General features: G+C 37.4%; 1 protein-coding gene across 3 annotated transcripts in view; it reads right to left on the reverse strand.

Moving 5' to 3' along the window:
- Positions 1-22,751, reverse strand: part of l(3)76BDm (trafficking protein particle complex subunit 8 homolog l(3)76BDm) — a 582,307-nt gene that overhangs the window by 165,272 nt on the left and 394,284 nt on the right. For all 3 annotated transcript variants that reach the window (XM_090380612.1, XM_090380611.1, XM_090380610.1), the window contains one exon: positions 13,417-13,597. In XM_090380612.1, coding sequence (XP_090236738.1) covers positions 13,417-13,597 — 181 coding nt within the window. The remainder of the gene's footprint in view (positions 1-13,416; positions 13,598-22,751) is intronic.

The following is a 22,751-nucleotide window of genomic DNA, read 5'->3' on the forward strand; positions in this document are numbered from 1 at the left end:
TGTGTTAAAAACTTGTCGAGAAGTATAACACACAATACCCCTCTTCAATAATTTTACCAAGTTCTTTTTTGAAAGTTTCGGCTCCTTGATCTGCACTAGCGGCTTCTCCCTGGATTTTAAATCTATTCTACCAGCCCTTACCAGTTTTAAATGGTTCCACTTTTTTTTTTAGGTGAGTTTTCTTCAGATCATCATATTGGCTAATCTCTCTCTCTCTCTCTCTCTCTCTCTCTCTCTCTCTCTCTCTCTCTCTCTCTCTCTCTCTCCCTCTTTTTTTTTTAATATTTAACTTAACTGAATTCTGCATTGGAATATTATCTTCAATAAAATTAAAGTCTTTCCACTTCAATCCTAATAGCTGGCCTAGTCCTAGTTGCTTGCAGTGGAACAGCTATCTTTTCCGCTGCTAAAATTAATTCTTTATTTTTTTATAATTGTTCTTAGAGTTAAATTTGCAAGTCCTAAATTATGGCACACATCCGTTTGTCATTGACCGGAATCGATTCACTTCAAAACGTCTAATTTAATTTTCAAATTCAGTCTTTTTCTTACATTTATAGTCTTCGTACTGCGCCCAGACGTTGTTGCTTTTTCATTCCTATCAGTCATTATTAGCTCTTCAAAAATGTAACTGCGTTGGTTGCAATAATTACGATACAATGTTCAAGTAAACTGTCCGTTACGCACGATGTCTAATACTGTACTGAGCGATGACTAGACTTCGGATAAATGCATATAACGCAAATATTACAAGCAAATATTACTTGATCATTTTTTAAAATGTTGATCTCGGCACTACGTAACAAGTCACTGTACTGCAATTAAATTAGCGTGTGAGAAAAATTTCACCGAGCGTGGGAAAATTTTGCAAATCGGCATGGAAAACGTTTTAATGCTGTTTTGCTATTCATTGTAAAGCTGTCTACCCCATCAAATGAAACGATTTCGTTAAATATGTCAAAAATGCAATCTGTAAAAGAGCGTTATAGTGATCTGTGACAGCGTTATAGTCAGATACGGGTTATAATATAAGAACAGCGTTATAGCGAATCAGCGTAAAGCGAACCGCGTTATAACGGGGGCCTGCTGTACAGAGAATATCATCTAGAAATCTAGCGTAATATGTGATCCTAGGAAGTAAAGGCAATAAATATAACTGCTCAATTTTTGACAGGTAAATTTCATTTATTTTCAGAAGTCATTTCATTATTTTAATATTTGTTTAAATTCATGGGAGAGAGTTAGTGAAGAAATGTCCTACATGCATATACTGAGATAATTCCTCTCTTTATTTTTAAAATTCACTGAGAGTATACTTTTAATATTGCAGCTTGCAGCTGTGGACCAGATCTCAGAGGAATACAAATTCAATATATGAATAGGAAGGAGACTATGTACTTTCTAATTAACTCACAATTGGACACATGGACTAAATTTTGTTTCAGAAGCCATAATTTCTGAATGGAAAGAACTTTCAGATATTTCAGATGTGAAATGAAAAGCCTTGAACTTATTATTAGCAGTAGCATTTAGAATTAGTAGAGGCATATGATGCAAGAAAGCAAGCTTATGCAGCATCAGCCAAAAAAAAAAAAAAAAAACACTTCCATTTCACCCCTCCATTCGTTCAAAATACCTGTCCAGCTGAGCCTTAAATTTATTTAAGCTATCAACTTCCACAACAAGGGATGCAAGTCTGTTCCACCAACGAACTACCCGCTGGCTAAAGGCAAATTCCCACACATCTATCATACATCTGCCTTTCCTCAATCTGAATTTATGCCCTCTCAAATGATTATTCTGAGTAAGAGGAAGAATCCCATCAGCATTGAGCATGCTCAAACCATTCAAGGCTTTATACACCTCTATCAGATCACCTCGCCAGTACTTGCAAAACTTAAGCCTTTCTTCGTAAGAGCAACCCTTTGTTCCATTCATTAACCTTATTGCCCATCTCTGTACTCATTCCAGCAGCTCTACATCCTTCTTGAAATGAAGCCTCCAGACCTGTATACAGTAATCAGAGTGTGGCCTGACCATTGCCTTATACAAGGGAATAATCACCTCCTTATCCCTGCTAGAAAAATTCCTATTTATCATTGACAATACACTCTTGCAGCCCGTCTGCACTGCTCAGAGAACTTCATATCTGCCTGCACAATTACCCCCAGGTCCTTTTCATTCTCTACCACTGTCAGTGTAGTACCACAGAGTTGATATGTTGCTCTGGGGTTGCTGTTTCCCATATGTAGTACTTTACATTTGACAATATTAAACTTCATTTGCCACCTCTCAGCCCATCTGCTCAACCTTTCCAGATCCTGTTGCAGCAGCTTTTTTTGGTAGTTGTTGGCGCATCGGCTTCTGTGGCCATAATGCACCTTCAAAGTTTTTGCAGTAGCTTGATCCAAGCCCAAGGCGGGATTCAAACCCGCAACCTTTGGGTTGCCAGGTAGGCACTTTACCCACCTGGGTTGCCAGGTAGGCATTGCAGCAGCATAACATCAGTAGTAACAACCCTGCCAACCTTTGTATCGTCTGCAAACTTGGACATTAAGCTTGATATACCATCATCAATATCATTTATAAATATAGAAAGCAATAATGGACCCAATACTGAACCCTGAGGGACTCCACTAATAACATTAGTCCACGATTAGCAGTGTCCACTGATTATCACTCTGTCTATTCCCCCTCAACCATCCCTTTATCCATAGCAGCAATTTGCCTCCAATGCCACACTGCTCCAATTTGTGCTGCAGTCTTCCATGTGCAACAGTATCAAAAGCCTTTCTAAGATCCAAATATATAATATCAAAGTTATTACCTGCATCCAGTTCTTTTGTGACTGTATCATAGTATCCAATCAAATTGGTCAGGCAAGACTTTCCCTTAACAAAACCATGCTGTGTCCGAGCTATAACTGAAGTCTTGTCTAGATGATCCTGCAGTGCTTCTTTAATCAGTACCTCCATTAATTTTCCTGGAACAGAAGTTAAACTCACAGGTCTATAATTACTTGTGTCAGCCTTTGTCCTCCTTTGTGAATTGGGGTCACATTTGCACATCTGCAGTCTATAGGTACTTCCTTGAGTCCAAGGAAGCTCTCATAATTATGGCTAAGGGTTTGCTTACTTCCTTTGCTGCCTCCTTTAATATAACTGGATAGATCCCATCCACCTCAGGTGCCTTTCTTGTGTTTATCATCAACAATTTTTCCTCCACTTTACTCTCAGTTATTACAAGATTATCTAGCTTACTGCCAGAGTTGAATACACCACTGACATTCCCCTCGCTGAATAACTCCTCATGTGTGAATGTTGATGCAAAATATTCATTTAGTTTGTTAGCTACCTGAGCAGCATCATCAACAGTTGAACAGTGATATGAAGTGAGACAATCTGATTCATCCCCTTCCTTCTAGAATTTACATAAGTAAAGAACTCTTTGCTGTTTTTCTTTACATCCTTTGCCAAAGATTTCTCGTAATCTGCCTTCGCCTGCCTAACCTCCTTTGTAACTTTGTTACAGACCAGCTTATATCTATCATAGGCTTCTGTGTCACATGTTAATTTATATGTATCCCATGCATTTTTCTTCTCTGCCATACGTCTAATTAGTTCATCTGACATCCATTTAGGCCTAAACGTTGAACAATATTTCTTAGTTGGTATGTAAAATTAGTAAATTCCAAGATAAGTTCTTTGAATGATTCCCATTTTGAATTTGCTGTTGATAACATCATCAGTTGGTCCCACTGTATAGAATTTAAATACTGTCTCAGACCATCATAGTCACCTTTACGAAAGCAAAAACTCTTACCTTTACCCCTGATGGTAGTTACCTCTTTGAGTAAATCCCACTTCAGCACACTGTGATGACTGCCACCTAGTGGTTCCTTTATCTGCAGACTCTTAATGCATGAAGAATCACTACTGATAATCAGATCAAGAGTATTACTCCCTCTAGTTGCCTCCTGAACATGCTGATGTAGAAAATAATCATCCAGTAAATCCAGAAAAGCTTGCTAGTGTGTGAGTGACCAACCCACAAATTCCAGTCAATATCTGGGAAATTAAAATCCCCAATTATAAGACTCTCTGATTTACTGGCCCAATCTATTTCCCTGTTCAGTTTCTTATTATACTCATCAGAGTCTATAGGCCTATAGCACACTCCTACTCTCAATTTTGATCTCCCAATGCTTGTCACACCAAACTGACTCGACACTGCACTGTCCAGCGATGTCGACTGGCTTCACTTCCTTGGATTTTATGTGTTTCTTAACTAATAGCATAACCCCCTCCTCCCTTCCTATCCTGTCTATCCTTTCTGTACACATTGTAGTCCCCAAATTCCAGTTCTGCATTCCTTATATCTGTGTGACACCACGTCTCTGATATCCCAACAATATCTGCCTTTGATGTTTTAAGCAATACCTCAAATTCATCAAATTTATTTACCAAACTCCTAGCATCGGTGTACACGCACGTATACATACACCTGTTGCTATTCTTAGCTACCCTAACACAATCCATGTGTTTACTTGTACATCAATGACTCCCAGCAGTCTCTGAAATATCCTGCATCTTGTTTTCCAGGCTGCTGCTCATTCCAATAGAAGCAGTGCAAGAATCATTTTCACCTCTGCCAGTGGCTACTGTTAATCTATTAGTCCTTGTATCCTCCCCCCCCCCAAAGCTACCAGTTTTCTGACGCACCTAACACTGCCTCGGTAGCAACAGCAAATATTCTTGCACCCTTTCTATTTAAGTGTATCCAATCCCTGTAGAAGCAGTCTCTCCTGTTAACAAGTACAGACTAGGCTGAAAAAAATTTTATCCCTTGAGCCTTGCACAATCTTTCCAGGGCCGAAATGATCGACAAGGCTCTCATCATACACTCCCTCCTATCGTGTCTGGGCAGAATTGCAGAATTATCATCAATAATAAGTTCAAGATCTTTGTGCACACAGACTCTAATTGAATCTAGTCTCTCTGCATCTAGTTGAATACCAAAAATGGAGAGAGTGATTTGTACAAAAAAAAAAAAAAAAAAAAAAAAAATGAGCTGAGTTAACTGAATTTCTTTTAATTCATGGCTTAAACAAGGTTACGTGAAATAGATCAGATTTTAAAGTCATCAGCATATGCCACAAGCAGGTATTTTACTAACCAAGGGTGAGGAATAATTGCAGATAAAAGTAAAGGAGAGAGGGTCTCACCCTGAGGTACTCCCATATACACAGACCCAGAGAGCACACAACTTCTGAAGCAGTAACCTTTCAATTAGATCACCTCCACAAAGTGATCTGATAGATGTGTTTATGAATGGATTCAGAAGCTCAATGCTGATGGCATACATACTTCCTCTTGTTCAGACTGCACACAATGAGGGGGCATAAATTCAAATTGAGGAAGAATAGTTGCAGGATAGATGTATGGAAATTTGCCTTCAACTAGTGGGTGGTTGATTGTTGGACCAAACTTCAATATGTTGTTGCTGTTGTTGTTTAAAAGCTATTGGCGCAAGAGCAGCTTAGGCTATAATGTGTCTAGCCTAGGTAGGAGCATATCGGCATTTTTCACTTATCTTATTGTGGTTTAGAATAAAGCCAAAATTCTGCTTTATATTCATGTAGCTTCTCTATAAATGGTATACTATTAATTTTATATGTTTTGAAAGTATCCAGTTAACTTAAGGAAGAAGAAAACTTCGGTAACATTTGGCCAGTCATCTAAAATTGTTTTAAGCATTAAGTTGTTTTGTGCATTCATTATTGTTTGAAAGGCTCTACGACGTTCTCTATGAAATTTTGGACAGTCCACCATGAAGTGATGTATAGTTAGTGGAACTTGAGTTTTGACATTGAGGGGGGTTAACCTCTGAGTAGGTAAGAGTGAGTCATACGTGTGTCCGATTAGCAATCAAATCAAGCGAGGGTCACTGCTTCCTGTCTATTCGATCAGAAGTTAGTAGGCCATGGTCGAAGTGTTTCTTTAATTAGACAAAGTTTGTTGTTAGTCTGATCTAGCCAGTGTTCTTGCCATTGTTTTGTATTACTTTGATGGATTAAGGACTTGTAATCTGTATATGATATTGTGTGAAAAGCATAATCAGAGGTGGAAGCTTCTTTTGCTGCTTTGTCTGCTCTCTCGTTTCCAGTTATTCCTATGTGGCCTGGGATCCAGCAGAATCTGATATTGCGATTTCTTTGTAATAGCTTTGATACTAAATATTGGACATGTTGTACGATTGGGTTGTTGTTGGTATTTTCATTCTGCAAAGCAATAACAGAGCTAAGTGAGTCAGTGAAAATTATGCTGTTTGCTATCTGTTTATGTTTGATTTGGTTTATGGCCAACAAAATGGCTTGTAATTCAGCAGTAAAAGTACTGCATTCTTTTGGGAGTTGTTGGATGAGGGTACGATCCTCAAAATGAATTGCAGCTCCTACACAAGTCTCTGATTTAGACCCATCTGAATATATGAAAGTGTGATGTGGATATTGTTCTTTGTATACTGCATGTAACTGCTGGTAGTTTATCCTTGATAGAGTAGTTTCCTCCAGGTTTGAAAATACATATCATATATGGGTTGAACTATGCACTATGGTGCACCGGTCTGTGCAATCGTAGTAGCTACGATGTCATAATTAAGCTCTCAGCTTAGTAGTAAATCATTCAGATGGATGTAGGCAGGTCGATTCATTCGTGGGTGGGCTAGGTATATGTTTTCCCAGTTATATGAAAACAGAACCTCTATTTGGATGATTGATGATGGATTTTATCTTGATGGCATAGTGTAATAGCAAGTTCTGTCATCTAAGCTGTAGTGAAGGTTCATGAGCTTCTGCATAAAGGCTTTGTATAGGTTAAGTTCAGAAAGCTCCAAGTGCTATACAAAGAGCACTGTGGTGTATGGGGGTCTAACCATCTCAGTGCACTTGGTTTCGCTGAGTTGTAAACAGCTGCTCCGTAATCTAGTTTGGAACAAATTATTGCTCGAGAAGTGTACGTTGACCTGCTCCCCAGTTGTTGTGGAAAGAACTTTGAGTATGTTTAATTTCTTGAGGCACGAAAGTCTGAGTTGTTTAATGTGTTCAAGGAATGTTAGTTTCTTATCTAAGATAAGTCCTAAGAATCTTATACTTGGTCATCCACTGGGATCATTTGTCCGTCAAGTTTCAGTTTGGGGTCAGGGTGTAGGTTTCGTTTCCTACAGAAGTGTATAATGCTGTTTTTTGTGTGAAAATCTAGAAGCCATTTGTTTGGGCCAATTTGCTTATTTTGTTTATTGTTCCTTGTTGCTGCCGTTCTATACTTCACATATTCTGAGAGTGATAGGAAATACTGAAATCATCAACATATAAAGCTGAATCAACGGTTCTTGAAATATGCTCCATTATGGTATTTATTTTAATAGCGAAAAGGGTTTTTTTTTTTTTTTTGTTAGTTGTTGGCACATAGGCTTCTGTGGTCATAATGCGCCTCCCAAAGTTTTTTTGCATTTTACTCTAATCCAAGCTTGAGGCAGGATTTGAACTCACACCTTTTGGGTTGCCAGGCAGGCAATTTACCCACTTGGCTAACCCAGTCGGCAGTGAAAAGGGTAGTGGTAAGCACAAGGCCCTTGAGGCACACCTTCTCCTTGGGTGAAAACCTTTGAAAGGGTAGTCTGCAGCCTAACTTGAAATGTCCTGCTTTGCAAAAAATTTTGGATGTATTTAGGAAGATGTCCACAAAATCCAAGGAGGTATAGGTTTGGAAAGAATCCATAATACCATGCCATATCATATGTTTTTTCTATGTCAAAGCAGATCATGACGTGATGTTCCTTTCAGATGAAGGCATTCCGTACACTGTTTATAAGTAGGTCTAGTGTTGAGTGATTTTTCCCAAAACCATGCTGTGCCGGGTCGATAAGATTATTGCTGTTTAAATACCACTTAAACGAGTGTGGATGATTTTTTCCATAACTTTGCTTAGGCAACTTGTTAAAGCACTTGGATAGTAGTTGCGTGGATTAGAGAGATCCTTTCCTGGTTTTGGGAAAGCTAGAATTATTGCATGATGCCAACTATCTGGAAACTGGTTTTTTAGAAGATTTTGTTATACAAATCATGTAATGCCATTTGGGATTGATCGTCACGTTCCTTTAACATAATAAAGTGAATTTTGTCTGGTCCTACAGCACTTTGCTTTGTCTGGGATAGAGCAGTTTTCAATCCATGGAAAGATAATAGAAGGTTGTACTGTTCATCATTTCTCTTGATAAAATTCAGTTTGTGTCTTTCTATCCTTGCTTTGTATGTTTGAAAACTCGCAGTATATGAGGTGGTTGCCGACATTTTGGTAAAGGTTTCAGCCAGTACATTGGCTATTTCTGAAGGCTGTACGGTGACTTGTCCGTTCCAGTTTAGGATTGGAGGTGGATTAATCTGGTATCTGGCATTCATTTTGCTGATTTTATTCCAGACATTTTGTGATGGTGTGGAACTTGTTAATATGGATGCAAATTTTATCCGGGATGCTTTCCTACTGGTCTTTCTAACATATCTGGCTCTCACTCATGCCTTTTTGAATGATATGAGCTTCTCCGTAGTGGGACATCTTCGAAAATTATTCCAGGTTTTATTTCTCTCTTTTTAGTTTGTAAACATTCATTATTCCATCATGATTTTGGGTGTGTTAGGAGGTGTGATGATGTTTTTGGAATACTTTGTTCAGCAGTTTTGATTAGTTTATTTATTACATATTGTACTGCTGCCTCTAATGGATTTTGACTGATAATATCTGCATCCAGTTTTGCAATAGATTTATACATTTTTCAATCCGCTTGGCTTATTTTCCATCTGGGATTTCTACGTGATTGACATGTGGTTCCTGATGACATGGTAATGATTGCTGCTGAGTGGGTCTCTGTGTACTGACCAATCAAGTATTGGAAATGTTGAGGGGCATATAGATAGGTCAATAGCTCTACTGTTTCCCAATGGCAGATGCATGTATGTATGTGTTCCGTCATTCTGTTCTATCCATTTTTCAATTTGTCTTCCTCTCCGGTCTATGGGAGTGTTACTCCATAAAAGGTTGTGTTGGGAGGTGTGATGATGTTTTTGGAATACTTTGTTCAGCAGCTTTGATTAGTTTATTTGTTACATATTGTACTGCTTACCTCTAACAGATTTTGACTGATAATATCTGCATCCAGTTTTGCAATAGATTTATACATTTTTCAATCCGCTTGGCTTATTTTCCATCTGGGATTTCTACGTGATTGACATGTGGTTCCCAATGACATGGTAATGATCGCTGCTGAGAGGATCTCTGTGTACTGACCAATCAAGTATTGGAAATGTTGGGGAGCATATAGACAGGTCAATAGCTGTACTGTTTCCCGACTGCAGATGCATGTATGTATGTGTTCCGTCATTCAACATGGTAAAGTCATTCTGTTCTATCCATTTTTCAATTTGTCTTCCTCTCTGGTCTATGGTAGTGTTACTCCATAAAAGGTTGTGTCCACTGAGGTCTCCCAATATACAAAATACTATATCTTCTAAATCTTGTTGTAGTAATTCTTGGTTTGGAGGAACATAAATTGTTGTAATGGTTATGAGAGTTTCAGTGGATATGTGTGCTGCAACTGCTTCGAGGGTTGTATTTAGCAGAAGAATCTGGGAAGGAATGTGCGAATTTACCAGAATTGCCACACCACCATGGGTCGTGCCTCCTGTTACTCTGTCTTTATGGTATGTAGTATAGTTCTTTAATGTAGGAGAGTCTTGAGGTCTAAGATATGTTGTAGGTAAAGAGACAGCAGGGTATGCTGTGCAATCAGATCATATATATCATGTATATTAGTGCAGAATCCTCTATAGTTCCATTGGATTATAGTTCACATTATTTGGTTTTGGAGAATGTGTCAGACTGTTTTCTAGATATTGCTTTAAGCTTTTCTAACTTAGGTTTTTCTTTTGGAAAATATGGTTTATTGGTATTCATATCTTCTTCTGCAAAAATTTCTAGTACTGATTCGTCTGCTTCATTGGTCGCTTCTGTGCCCATTTGTTCCGTTGACCTTTGGTTTACGACATTACGTTTTTCTTGAAGGTCTTTCATTTCTGAGTATTTTGCATCAAGATATAGATAGTGGTGTGTTGTGAGTTTCTCTTTTTGTTTTGGCTGGTATGTTATAAGTAGTGCTCGTACCCAGTCTGAAATGGACTTCTTTGGAGAAATTGTGAGTTTCTATTGTACGGCGATTTTTTACGACATGTGCATAGGAAGGTATGTTTATGGTAGTCGGGAGTACAGTCATCTTGGTATGTCACCCAATGTTCTACTTTATATTTTTGTATCTGTTTTTCTCTTTTTCAATATTCACAGTTTTTGGAATAGGCAGAATGGTCCCCCTTACAGTTTGGACACTTTGGTTGCTTGGCTGGACAGTTCTGATTGGTGTGATCCTGAGATCCACAGTTAGAACAGATAGCAACTCCAAGGCATGCCATTTGTGAATGACCATACTTTTGGCATTTAAAGCAGCAGAGAGGATTCGGAATGTATGGTCTGATGTTGCAATTTAGATATCCAGCCTTCACTGATGTAGGTGGTTTGGGTGTGTTAAAGGTCAGTATGAGATTTCTGGTTAGAGTAAGTAACTTTAATTTCTAGTAACTTTAATTCTTCTCACAGCTATGACACCTTGATCTTACAGCTCATTTTTAATTTCTTCTTCTGAGACGCCAATAAGGTCCCATTCAGAAATTACTCCTTTTGATGTGTTTAGGCTATTATGGGAGAGACCGTTACCGGGATCCCACCAAAAGTTCTCATCTGAAGCAGTCTTTCTGCATGTTTTGCATTAGCTGTCTCGACTAGAATGTCACCTGATTTTAGTCGCTTGACATTTTTGGTGTTCCAGCCACACTTTATAGACATTTCTGGATGACAAATTGTGACAATTTTCCTAATGGCTGTTCTGATGTCGAATGAAGGACTAGAAAAATAGGTGCAAGAAGCAATGTCATGTCCTTTTTTTTGTCTTTTGGTTACATTCATCTCATTATCCTCATTTTTCAACTCAAAGGAGTTGGATTTTTGGGATCTGTGGTTGTGATATTTGGATCATTCATGTTTGCTCCTTTTAGCCCTGGTAGTGAGAGCTTTTCCTCCCAGGTTTCTGGCCTCGCCACAGGAAGGCAGGAGTGGTGCCACCTAGTGACCAAGCGGAAATAGATTGGAGGTTAGTAGGACTAGGATATAAATAAAAGAAAGGTGGCTTTGCTTTCTTAGGAACTTTTGCACTGCTACTTTTCAGCAATTATATATATATATATATATATATATATATATATATATATATATACACACAGTAGAGAATTTGCTTTAAACTCTCGAAAAATGAATCCCTATCACTATAGAAATCGCTTTATAGTCGCAAAGAAATTGCTTGATCAATAGAAATGCTTGGCACTCAGGGCCAGTTGTTGTGGAAGTGGGTAGTTTAAATAAATTCAAGGAAGAACTAGACAAATTATTGGAGAAGATGAAAAGATGCTTTATAAGCTTGTTTTCTTGCATCATCTGTCACCACTAATACTAATGATGTCTTTTATCTGGTATCAGAAGCTATGAGACAGAGCTCATGAAAATCTATGATAAACCCAATTCCTTTATCACCCTTTGACATGAAATATCTATAGACTACACTATTTCATGTTCATGTGATAATTGCTGATCTGCCATTACCACATTGTATATTGCATCAATGTTTTCTTGGTATTTAGCTGTTGTTGGTTTTCACACTGTAAGTTCTGAATTCTGTCACCCATTTTTTAACCATAGTATGCGTAAAGCAGATACACCCAAAGATGCATCATCATGTAATCATGGACTCATTTCGGGTTAAACTCTTCTTTTTCAGGTAATTTATGATAAAACAATGTTGAAATTTGAAAAAAAAAAAAAAAATCTTGGGGAAAAAAAAAAAAAAACCACAATGGATTCTCAAGCAAGACATAATAATAAAGGCTTGGCTTTCACTGGACTTATGAACCCATATTTTTGAATTTGTTCATATAAACCAAATAATGAAACAAGTTAATATTTACAATTTTACTGTTGTTATTTCTTTATGAGGCTATAAACTTTGAATGCTCTCTCATACCTGAATGAACATTATAGAACTCAACAATATCAGATCATTTTCAGAAAGCAGGGAACTGCATTTACAAGGATAATCCAGAATCATGTCACAGTTTTTCTGTTGTTAAAGCCCATATAGTTTTTTGCTTAAGTGAAATTAACATCTGTTTTTAATATTATGTTGATGTTTACACTGTATTCCAAACAAAAAATTATCACATCATTCCTTTATTTTGGAAACATGTAGTTATTCTGAGATTTAGAATTTTCATAAGATCATAATGAAAAATATTTACTTATGATCAATAACAATGAAATGCATTCAACTATGATAATGTATGTGGGATATTTAACTGGGAGAAATGCTGTTTGGGTCCTAAAATAAGTGCTCTGATAAAGAAAAGTGACGAAATTAGAGTGGAATGCTAAAAGAAGCAGGGAATTACCCTGCTTATTTCATAATTCCAAGCCATAGTTAGTTTGAAACTGACTAACAACCTGGAATAAAAAGGGCCTTTTATATTTTTAAACAAATTCCTTCGAAAGGATTTTAATCCAGAAGTTTTCAAATGACTGGCAAGCAACACTACATCATGGAAAACTAAGTCTAGACAGTGCAAAACCACTAATCTCTTTAAATTTTCCAAGAATTTTAAAAGATAATATTTTTACTGTGTTAAACACAATTTTTAGATATGTTTTATTAAATTTAGCATGGCATAATGGAAAGAAAAATATACCATCTCATGAAAGATTCCTCATGAAAATAATGATGGCACTAAGGGCTTAGTCAAGAAATAGCCAAGTTATCCAGAGTCTGTATCTTGCCTTTCCCGGATACATACTTTTGATCATTGTTATTTGGGTTCAATATTTTGGGTTCGTCATCAGTCATATTACACACTGACCAATGAAGACCACAATAATTTAATGTCTGAGCTATTAATAGCACTTTTACTTTTTTTTTTTTTTTTTTGGAAAAATTAATAATAATGTCCACTGAAACCTTCATTTTTAACACTCAGGCATGCTTTACTTGAATCTGTAAGTATGGCTACATAATCCTCTGGCTATACTGCTCTTGAAAATATGAGTTAGAATAATTTGAAAGAGGAATGAGTCAAGGAAATCACTGATCGATAAATTGTATTGAATTCAGTGTATGCACTGAACTCAATACAATATTATAAATAATTATGCATGAACTCTGAACAGTCCAAACCTTTAATAATTATTAACATAATGATATTAATAAATGAATTACCTCACTGACATTTTCAGCATCTAAATGAAGTATTAAACTGTCATCATCATCGCTGGAAGCAGCAACAGAACAAAGGCCAGGGTTGCATTTGTCTCCAAATGATAAACTCCTAAAAACTTCTGCAGAGAAGCAGAGAGAAGGAAGGGCAGTAATTGTACCAGTATAATGAAGTAGCCTGTGCCTGAGAAAAATATCAAAATAGAATTTTTTGCAATGAAAACAGCTTAGTATTATCAGCAGTATTAACATGGAATTAATAATGTAATTTAAAATATTTTTCCTTCTACAGTCATATACTACTTCACATATTGATGTACAAAGTACACTCCAAAAGTTTTGAGACTGTTTTTTTTTTCTTTCTTTCTTTCTTCATCAGTAGCCATTCATGAAATTTCCTTTATGCATAAGTGAAGTAGACTCACTTTCCAGTTTAAGGTGGAAATTCTTCCATTTCCATGTTCATTCCCATCACAGTACATGCAGCACACTTTCCTGTTGACATCTTTATGCTTGCTTCTTTTGGTCAGTATTAGCCTGGTATTGCATGGAGATGGGTGAACAATGAATGAAACCTATATATTGTTTAAATGTGGGAAAGTCTCACAGAGCCACAATCTGTTGCAAAAAGCTTCATCACATTCTCTTATGTTGAGCAGTATAGCTCTTTTTGCTGTGGAAGGGGTAGTTGAGGGTTGTTTTACTAGGGCATTGGCAATGAAATTTAAAATGAGCCAGGTCTAGGTAAAAAAAAATCATATCATAAACGGCAAAGTTTTTGTCTAGTTCATCCTTGAATTTATGCAAATCGCCCACTTCCAATGATCAACCACCCACTGGCTGAAGGCAAACTTCCACATATCTATCCTGAAAACATCCTGCTTCAACTTGAATTTAAGTCTCCTCATGTGTGTAGTCTTGGCAAGAAGAAAAACACCATGAACACTAAGATTACTCAATCCATTCTAGGTCTTAAACATGTCAATCAGATCTCCCAACAGGTGCCTATCTCCAGACATTGCAATTTGCAGAACTGAAGCCTTTCTTGGTAAGAGCACCCTTTTGTTTCATTTGCCAATCTGGTTGTCATTCTCTGCACTCATTCCAGCAGATCTGCATTTTCCTAAATTGAGGCCTCTAGATCTGTATACTGTACTCAAGATGCAGCCTAATCATGGCCTTGTACCAAGGGATAATCACCTCCACATCCCTGCAAGCAAAGTTTCTGTATATCATTAACAAAACCTCATGAGCTATCCTAGCAGCCTGTCTGCACTGCTCAGAGAATTTCTTATCTGACTGCATAATTACCCCTCAGGTCCTTTTCATTTTCCAACACACCTTTGATAAGTTACTCTGCTACCAACCGGCAGTACCTTACATTGTCAATGTTAAACTTCAACTGCCATTTCTCATCTAATTGACCTAATTTTCCTGGATATTGTTGCAGTAATCATTATGATTACGGTCATTAACCACCCAGCTGGCCTTTGGTCATTGTAATTTGGCAGAGAAACAGAAACCAGAATGTTTGTAGTTGGGTACTCCCTATTGTTTAAACCATTTTTATCTCCTTAACTTTGTGCTCTTTTAACTGCACCAGACCGAGAGCTTTATTGCCACACCTTATATTTGCAGCACAATGTATGAAAGATAAAATCAGTCAAGAATTAAAAGCCAATATTAATCCTTTGTGGGCCGGTACCATGGCAGCTGCAATGCCAGTGTTACTAATATGAAATTTGTTTTTCTGCTGTTCAGTGTAATTAATGCATTTCCATCTTCATATAAACATATTTATGTTTATATATTTATACATTTATATTTATATTTATTTATACTTCATATAAATGACAAAAACTAGACTAATGCTTATATTCAATTGCTTCTTCATTTTTGAAGTCACAGTGTTAGAAGTGAAGTGACATAAAGATATGGCATCAATACCTCGTAACAGCCTTTCTGATGAAGAAATTGTTAGAACATTCTGAATCAATATTTAAATGAAGTAAAGGCATTTTTTGGTGTTAACATGGGACTAAATGAAACAAAAAAAAATAAAAATAATAATATAAAGGAATGCTCATATAAAGAATGAACAGACATAGTTCTAATTTTCAAAAATGTCTTTAGGAAGAGATTTCTACAGATATGTATCTTTTTCTTCCAACAAAATGGGAAACAAAAAGAATTCAGTGTAGGGAATCTAGAGTAAAAAAGTATTTTTTGGTGATTTGAACAAAATTGTTTAGTGAGTATTTTTTACTAAGAAGAATTATTGCATTAGAAATAATTGGTTGTAAGGACAGAATTTCATTCAACTGTTATAACCTTCAAAGGCCAATAAAGTGGATCTTTATATACTTATTTTAACATGTAGGTTAGTGCAAATGCATCATTTTAACATAGCTATCTACCAAAGTAGTTGAATTAATTAATTAAATTGGCATCGTTTTGGTTATATCTCATATTGTGACTGCCTTCACGAGTAGCATGAGGCCTTTGCCCCTAAATACATTATAGTCTATATCACTACACACCATCAGGCATCTTTCATATTGTGAAGTTATACTTCATAACTGGGTTGTCACTATTGCAACACCAAGGTACCTTGCTCAGCCACCAAAGAGAAGCCAACCAGCTTTGAAACGGTGCCGTCTGGGTGGTGGTATCCACCAAGAATAAATAACAATAGTCTTCTCCACTGGTGAAGTGTTATTTATTCGAGGTAGTACGATACCATGGCAACTCGTTGTGAAGGCAGTCACATAATATGAGATATAATCAAAACGATGCCAATTTAATTAATTCAACTACTTTGGTAGATAGCTATGTTAAAACGATGCATTTTCACTAACCTACATGTTAGTCATTCTACCTCGTAGCATGAGGCCTTTGCCCCTAAATACTTTATAGTCTATACTTATTTTAGCAACTAGAAACAGGTTACATGTCAACTATTATGACTTATTTAGGAAGGCCTACTACTGACTTCATAAAAGACCAGGATTGACTTTCACTTCAAGAATCATGCTTAATCTTATCCAAAAACTGCTTCACAGTATTAAAGGTACAATGAGAGTGTTTTGGATGAACTTGTGGAGAAAGTTCATTTTCTGGCTTTTAGAAGTCTCAATTGAAGTGGCAAACCTTCTCTACAAGCATTTTCGAAAGAAGTTGTGAGTTTGGTTAGTAGGAGGCATTCATTCTTTCTAGAAAAAACACTATTGAGTTCAGATGCAGAAGAACAAATGCCCATCCTCATTTTGTGATTACTGTGAGAATCCAAATAAGAAGAACGACTATGTAGCGTGTAGTGACAGAGTTGTTAAAAGTTGAAGAAAAACAGTTTGGTATTGTAAGACATGCTCCCAAAAATCAGAATTGTAGGATTTTGAAAGTTTCAAGAAATACCACACACCAAAATCAGGTAAATGCAGGCACTCCCTGACTTATGCAAATTCAACTTAGTAAATTTTTGCTGGCCAGTGAAACTGAAAAAATTATGGAAACGAATTTTGCATCCCGTAGGAATAAATGGGAGCATTGTGAAAATATCCTAATGTGAACCCAATAACACGTTTTTTTTTTGTGTTTTTTTTGGTAATTTGTTCGAAGACCTTGGAAGTTGAAATTTTCGCTATATACCTAAGTTATTTATCTCGCTAAAAGGTCACCTCTATAATGGAAATTGTATTAGTTTTATATAAATTTATGTCAAATAAGCACAACACAAAAATCACTTTTAAAGGATGAAATAACAAAACACACAAGTCTTATCTGACCAATTTGATTGTATACTACGATGTAGTCACAAAGGAATTGGATGCAAAGAATAATTTTGATATCGTATATTTGGATTTTAGAAAGGCCTTTGATACTTTTGCACATGGAAGACTGCTGCACAAATTGGAGCAGTGTGGCATTGGAAGCAAATTGCTGCTATGGATAAAGGGATGGTTGAGAGGGAGAAGACAGAGTGGTAATCAATGGACACTGCTCTTCGTGGACTAATGTTATTAGCGGAGACCCACAGGGTTCATAATTGGGTCCATTGTTATTTTCTGTATTGATTAATGATATTGACGATGGTATATAAGGCTTAATGTCCAAAGGTCGGTAGTGTTGTTAATGACAGTATACTGCTGCAACAGGATCTAGAAAAGTTGAGTAGATGGGCTGAGAGGTGGCAACTGAAGTTTAACATTGACAAGTACTGCATATGGGAAGCAGTAACACCAGAGTAACATATCAACTGTGTGGTACTACGCTGACAGTGGTAGAGTGAAAAGGACCTGGAGGTAATTGTGCAGGCAGATATGAAGTTTTCTGAGCAGTGCAGACGGTTTGCAAGAGTAGGTCATGGTGTCTTGTCAATGATATACAGGAATTTTTCTAGCAGGGATAAGGAGGTGATTATCCCCTTGTATAAGGAATGGTCAGGCTACACCTTGAGTGCTGTATACAGGTCTGGAGGCCTCATTTTAAAAAGGATGTAGAGCTGCTGGAACGAGTACAGAGAAGGGCAACAAGATTAGTGAATGGAACAAAGGGTTGCTCTTACAAAGAAAGGCTTAAGTTTTGCAAATTACAGTGCCTGGAGACTAGGCACTGTAATCAAATCAAATCAATCAAATCGCAAGGTGATTTGATTGAGGTGTATAAAGCCTTGAATGGTTTCAGCATGCTCAATGCTGATGGGATTCTTCCTCTTGCTCAGAATAATCGCCTGAGAGGGCATAAATTAAAATTGAGGAAAGACAGTTGTAGGATAGATGTGCGGAAGTCTGCCTTTAGCCAACGGGTGGTTGATTGCTGGAACAAACTTCCATCTGTCGTAGAAGTTGATAGCTTAAATAGATTCAAGACAGAATTTTTTTTTTTTTTTTTTTTTTTTGGCTGGTGCTATATAATCTTGCTTTCTTGCACCATGTGCACTTGCTAATGCTAATACTAGGCATTTTCATACCAACAAGCAAGGAATGACTGCAACTCTTGCAGAGCGTGCTTATATAGCTGAAAGTAACAGCTGATGCAATATTATGTTATCACCTATGCGTGTCAATCTTATCTGATGCAATCTGTAAGAAATATTGCCATATACTTACGTTATTTGGATGACAATTACAATTTTAAGGGGTGATGCACTTTCTTTCTTTGAACACCAGTATATATTGTGTGTGTACGCACACACACACAACTCTATAATATCTGGGCACCTCCTTGTTGATGGTTGGTCACATTCTATCAAAGCACCATGTGTCAGCTACTGTAAATATGCTCCTTTGAGGAGATAGTAATATAACATTACTATCTCCTCATTGTGAACATAACATTCCACGAGAAATGGAGTTAACATCCTGCAGATGGAGGTAGCTTGCCACATCTACTGCAAGACTGTGTAGATTGGTGTAAGGCCCACTGTTCTTGGACCATAGACCAATGAAAATAGACTACTACATTCCAACTAATGCAGATGCTGTATAGCTTGGTGTAAGGTTCACTGTTCTTGGACCATAAATCAATGTAAAGCTGTGATTTGCAGTGATGCATCATGGTATACAGTTTACCATTCTGACAATCATGCCTATGTTGGTGGATCCCAGAGAAAGCTATCTGCCAGACATTACACCCCACAATGAACTTTAACAGCGGCAGTGTGATGGTCTGGGGCTGTATTTCATGGTTTAGCTTGGACCACTGTTTTTTTTTCACTAAACTATGGAATGCCGAGGTAGGGGCAGGCATAATTGAATGATCAATAATTAATTATTTCAATAATCAAAATATATTCAGTTGCATATGATCAATTATGAAAATTCCATAATCGATTATTTCAATTATGAAAATTGATGATGCCATCACTATACTGAGATCTAGAAATAATGCATTACCTACGTTGTGGCTGCATTGGGTAAGGCGAAATGAACAGAACATCCTTTCAAGAGCACATAACAGAACAAAGGTGGAAGCCATTATGTACAGGACATTCATCTATGTAATAATACACGAGGGTGTAGCTGCTATGTTTACATGGAAAGTGAACTTAGTCCATCAATATTTGTTACTTTTTCAATTAATTATGATACATATTGAAAATTAAGTGCAAAAAAAATATCTACAACTTACATATGACTGTGTATGACTGTGATAACTAAATTTCGAAATTTATGATCACAAAATTAAACCAAAAAAGATTTGGAATCTTATAAATTGCTGTATTATAAACAGCAGGCAGAAGATTTTAACTTGTATTCCTGAAACAGTTTGGTACATTGCCCTCTGATAGACACATGGAAGTTGAGCCAATCCCTAGTGTTAAAACTCGAATTTAAAATCAATATTTTGGCCAATTCAATTGAAATACCAAATATTATATTCGAAGCATGAAATCTACTAACATCACAGCAGGGCAGTGTTTTCTCTCTCTCTCTCTCTCTCTCTCTCTCTCTCTCTCTTCAGTTTACTAAACAGAGGGTGGGAGCAGAGTTTTCACATCATTTTATTGTCTTTTGCTTTCACCACTAAGTGCAATAGATAAATTTATTTTCATGGCAAAGATAATAAATTTTTTTTCTTTGTTAATGGAATGGGTTAATTTTTGCTATGTTCTATAGTCTGCTATGTTTGTAATACGAGAACCTGCAGTTCTCGTATTACACAGCAGACTATCAAAGCCAGCACTCATCTCACAATAAGACAAATACAAAAGAGTTTCAAAGAAAATGTTTGCACATGCTGACAAATTGTTTTGGGAGCTTTTCTACTGTGATGGGGAAGGAGAAAGGAATTTCTGCATAATATTGTAATTGTGTCAGCAGTTCTTAGGAAGGAGCACTTGTTCTGAGACTCATCTTTATGTTCATTGGGAGAAGGGGGAAATAATTTCTCTGTAACATATTTTGGCCATTAACTTTTACTGATATTCTTTGAAGGATAGCCCACCCTTGTTTTTCTCTCAAAGAAATGACAGTTGTAGAGTTTCCCTTCCCAATTAATGATGCTAATTGGTAAGATGATGGCATTTACTGGCCAAGGATTAGGCCTAAATGGATGTCAGATGAACTAATGAGACTCATGGCAGAGAAGAAACATGCACGGGATGCATATAAATTATCAGGTGACACAGAACCCTATGGCAAATATAGGCTAGTCTGCAATCAAGTCACAAAGGAGGTTAGGCAAGTGAAGACAGATTACGAGAAATCCTTGGCAAAGGATGCTAAGCAAAACAGCAAGAACTTCTTTACTTATATAAATTCAAGAAGGTAGGGGCTGAATCAGGTTGGTCCACTTGATATCAATGGTTCAACTGCTCAAATAGCTCACAAACTAAAAGAGTATTTTCCATCTACATTCACACATGAGGAATTCTGTAGGGAAGTGGAGGACAGAAGCTTATTAAACTCTAACAGGGAGCTAAATAATTTTGTAATAACTGAGAGCAAGATGAAGAGTAACATACTGGTCCTCCAGGTTGGGGGTTGTGCAGGAGGCTGGTTCCCTCCCCATGTAAATAAAAAAAAACCAGACGGACAAAGGGATGCGACTCGGACTGGAAAAAGGAAACGAAAAGGAATAACGGACATTTTAAATATTGCAATATGGAACATTAGCATTAGCAGAGGCATTTGATGCAAGAAAGCAAGCTTATGCAGCATCAGCCAAAAAAAAAAAAAAAAACCCACTTCCACCTCACCCCTCTGTTCATTCCAAATACCTGTCCAGCTGAGCCTTAAACTTATTTAGGCTATCAACCTCCACCACAAGGGATGGAAGTCTGTTCCACCAACCAACCACCCGCTGGCTAAAGGCAAATTTCCTCGCGTCTATCCTACATCTGTCTTTCCTCAATTTGAATTTATGCCCTCTCAGGTGATTTTTCTGAGCTAGAGGAAGAATCCCATCAGCATTGAGCATGCTTAAACCATTCAAGGCTTTATACACCTCTATCAGATCACCTCGCTGGTGCCTAGTCTCCAGACACTGTAATTTGCAAAACTTAAGCCTTTCTTCGTAAGAGCACCCCTTTGTTCCATTCACTAATCTTGTTGCCCTTCTCTGTACTCGTTCCAGCAGCTCTACATCCTTCTTGAAATGAGGCCTCCAGACCTGTATACAGTACTCTAGGTGTGGCCTGACCATTGCCTTATACAATGGAATAATCACCTCCTTATCCCTGCTGGAAAAATTCCTGTATATCATTGACAATACTCCATGAGCTACTCTTGCAGCCCGTCTGCACTGCTCAGAGAACTTCATATCTGCCTGCACAACCACCCCCAAGTCCCTTTCATTCTCTACCACTGTCAGTGTAGTACCACAGAGTTGATACGTTGCTCTGGGGTTGCTGTTTCCCATGTGTAGTACTTTACATTTGTCAATGTTAAACTTCATTTGCCACCTCTCAGCCCATCTGCTCAACCTTTCCAGATCCTGTTGCAGCAGCATAGTGTCAGTAGTGTCCTTGACAACCCTGCCAACCTTTGTATCATCTGCAAACTTGGACATTAAGCTTGATATACCATCATCAATATCATTTATAAATACAGAAAACAATAATGGACCCAACACTGAGCCCTGATGGACTCCAATAATAACATTAGTCCACGATGAGCAGTGTCCATTGATTACCACTCTCTGTCTTCTCCCCCTCAACCACCCCTTTATCCATAGCAGCAATTTGCCTCCAATGTCACACTGCTCCAATTTGTGTAGCAGTCTTCCATGTGCAACAGTATCAAAAGCCTTTCTAAGATCCAAGTATATAATGTCAAAGTTATTCCCTGCATCATCCAGTTCTTTTGTGACTGCATCATAATATCCAATCAAGTTGGTCAGGCAAGACTTCCCCTTAACAAAACCATGCTGTGTCTGAGCTATAACTGAAGTCTTGTCTAAATGATCCTGCAGTGCTTCTTTAACCAGTGCCTCCATTAATTTTCCTGGAACAGAAGTTAAGCTCACAGGTCTATAATTACTTGTGTCAGCCTTTGATCCTCCTTTGTGAATTGGGGTCACATTTGCACATTTCCAGTCTATGGGTACCTCCCCTGAGTCCAAGGAAGCTCTCATAATTATGGCTAAGGGTTTGCTTACTTCCTTTGCTGCTTCCTTTAATATAACTGGATAGATCCCATCCACCCCAGGTGCCTTTCTTGTATTTATCTTCAACAGTTTCTCCTCCACTTTACTCCCAGTTATTTCAAGATTCTCTAGCTTACTGCTAGAGTTGAATACACCTCTGGCATTCCCCTTGCTGAATAACTCCTCATGTGTGAATGTCGATGCAAAATATTCATTTAGTTTGTTAGCTACCTGAGCAGGATCATCAACAG

Source organism: Mastigoproctus giganteus, chromosome 9 (assembly GCF_048544385.1).
Source record: "Mastigoproctus giganteus isolate SK-2022 chromosome 9, ASM4854438v1, whole genome shotgun sequence".
NCBI classification, from domain to species: domain Eukaryota; kingdom Metazoa; phylum Arthropoda; class Arachnida; order Uropygi; family Thelyphonidae; genus Mastigoproctus; species Mastigoproctus giganteus.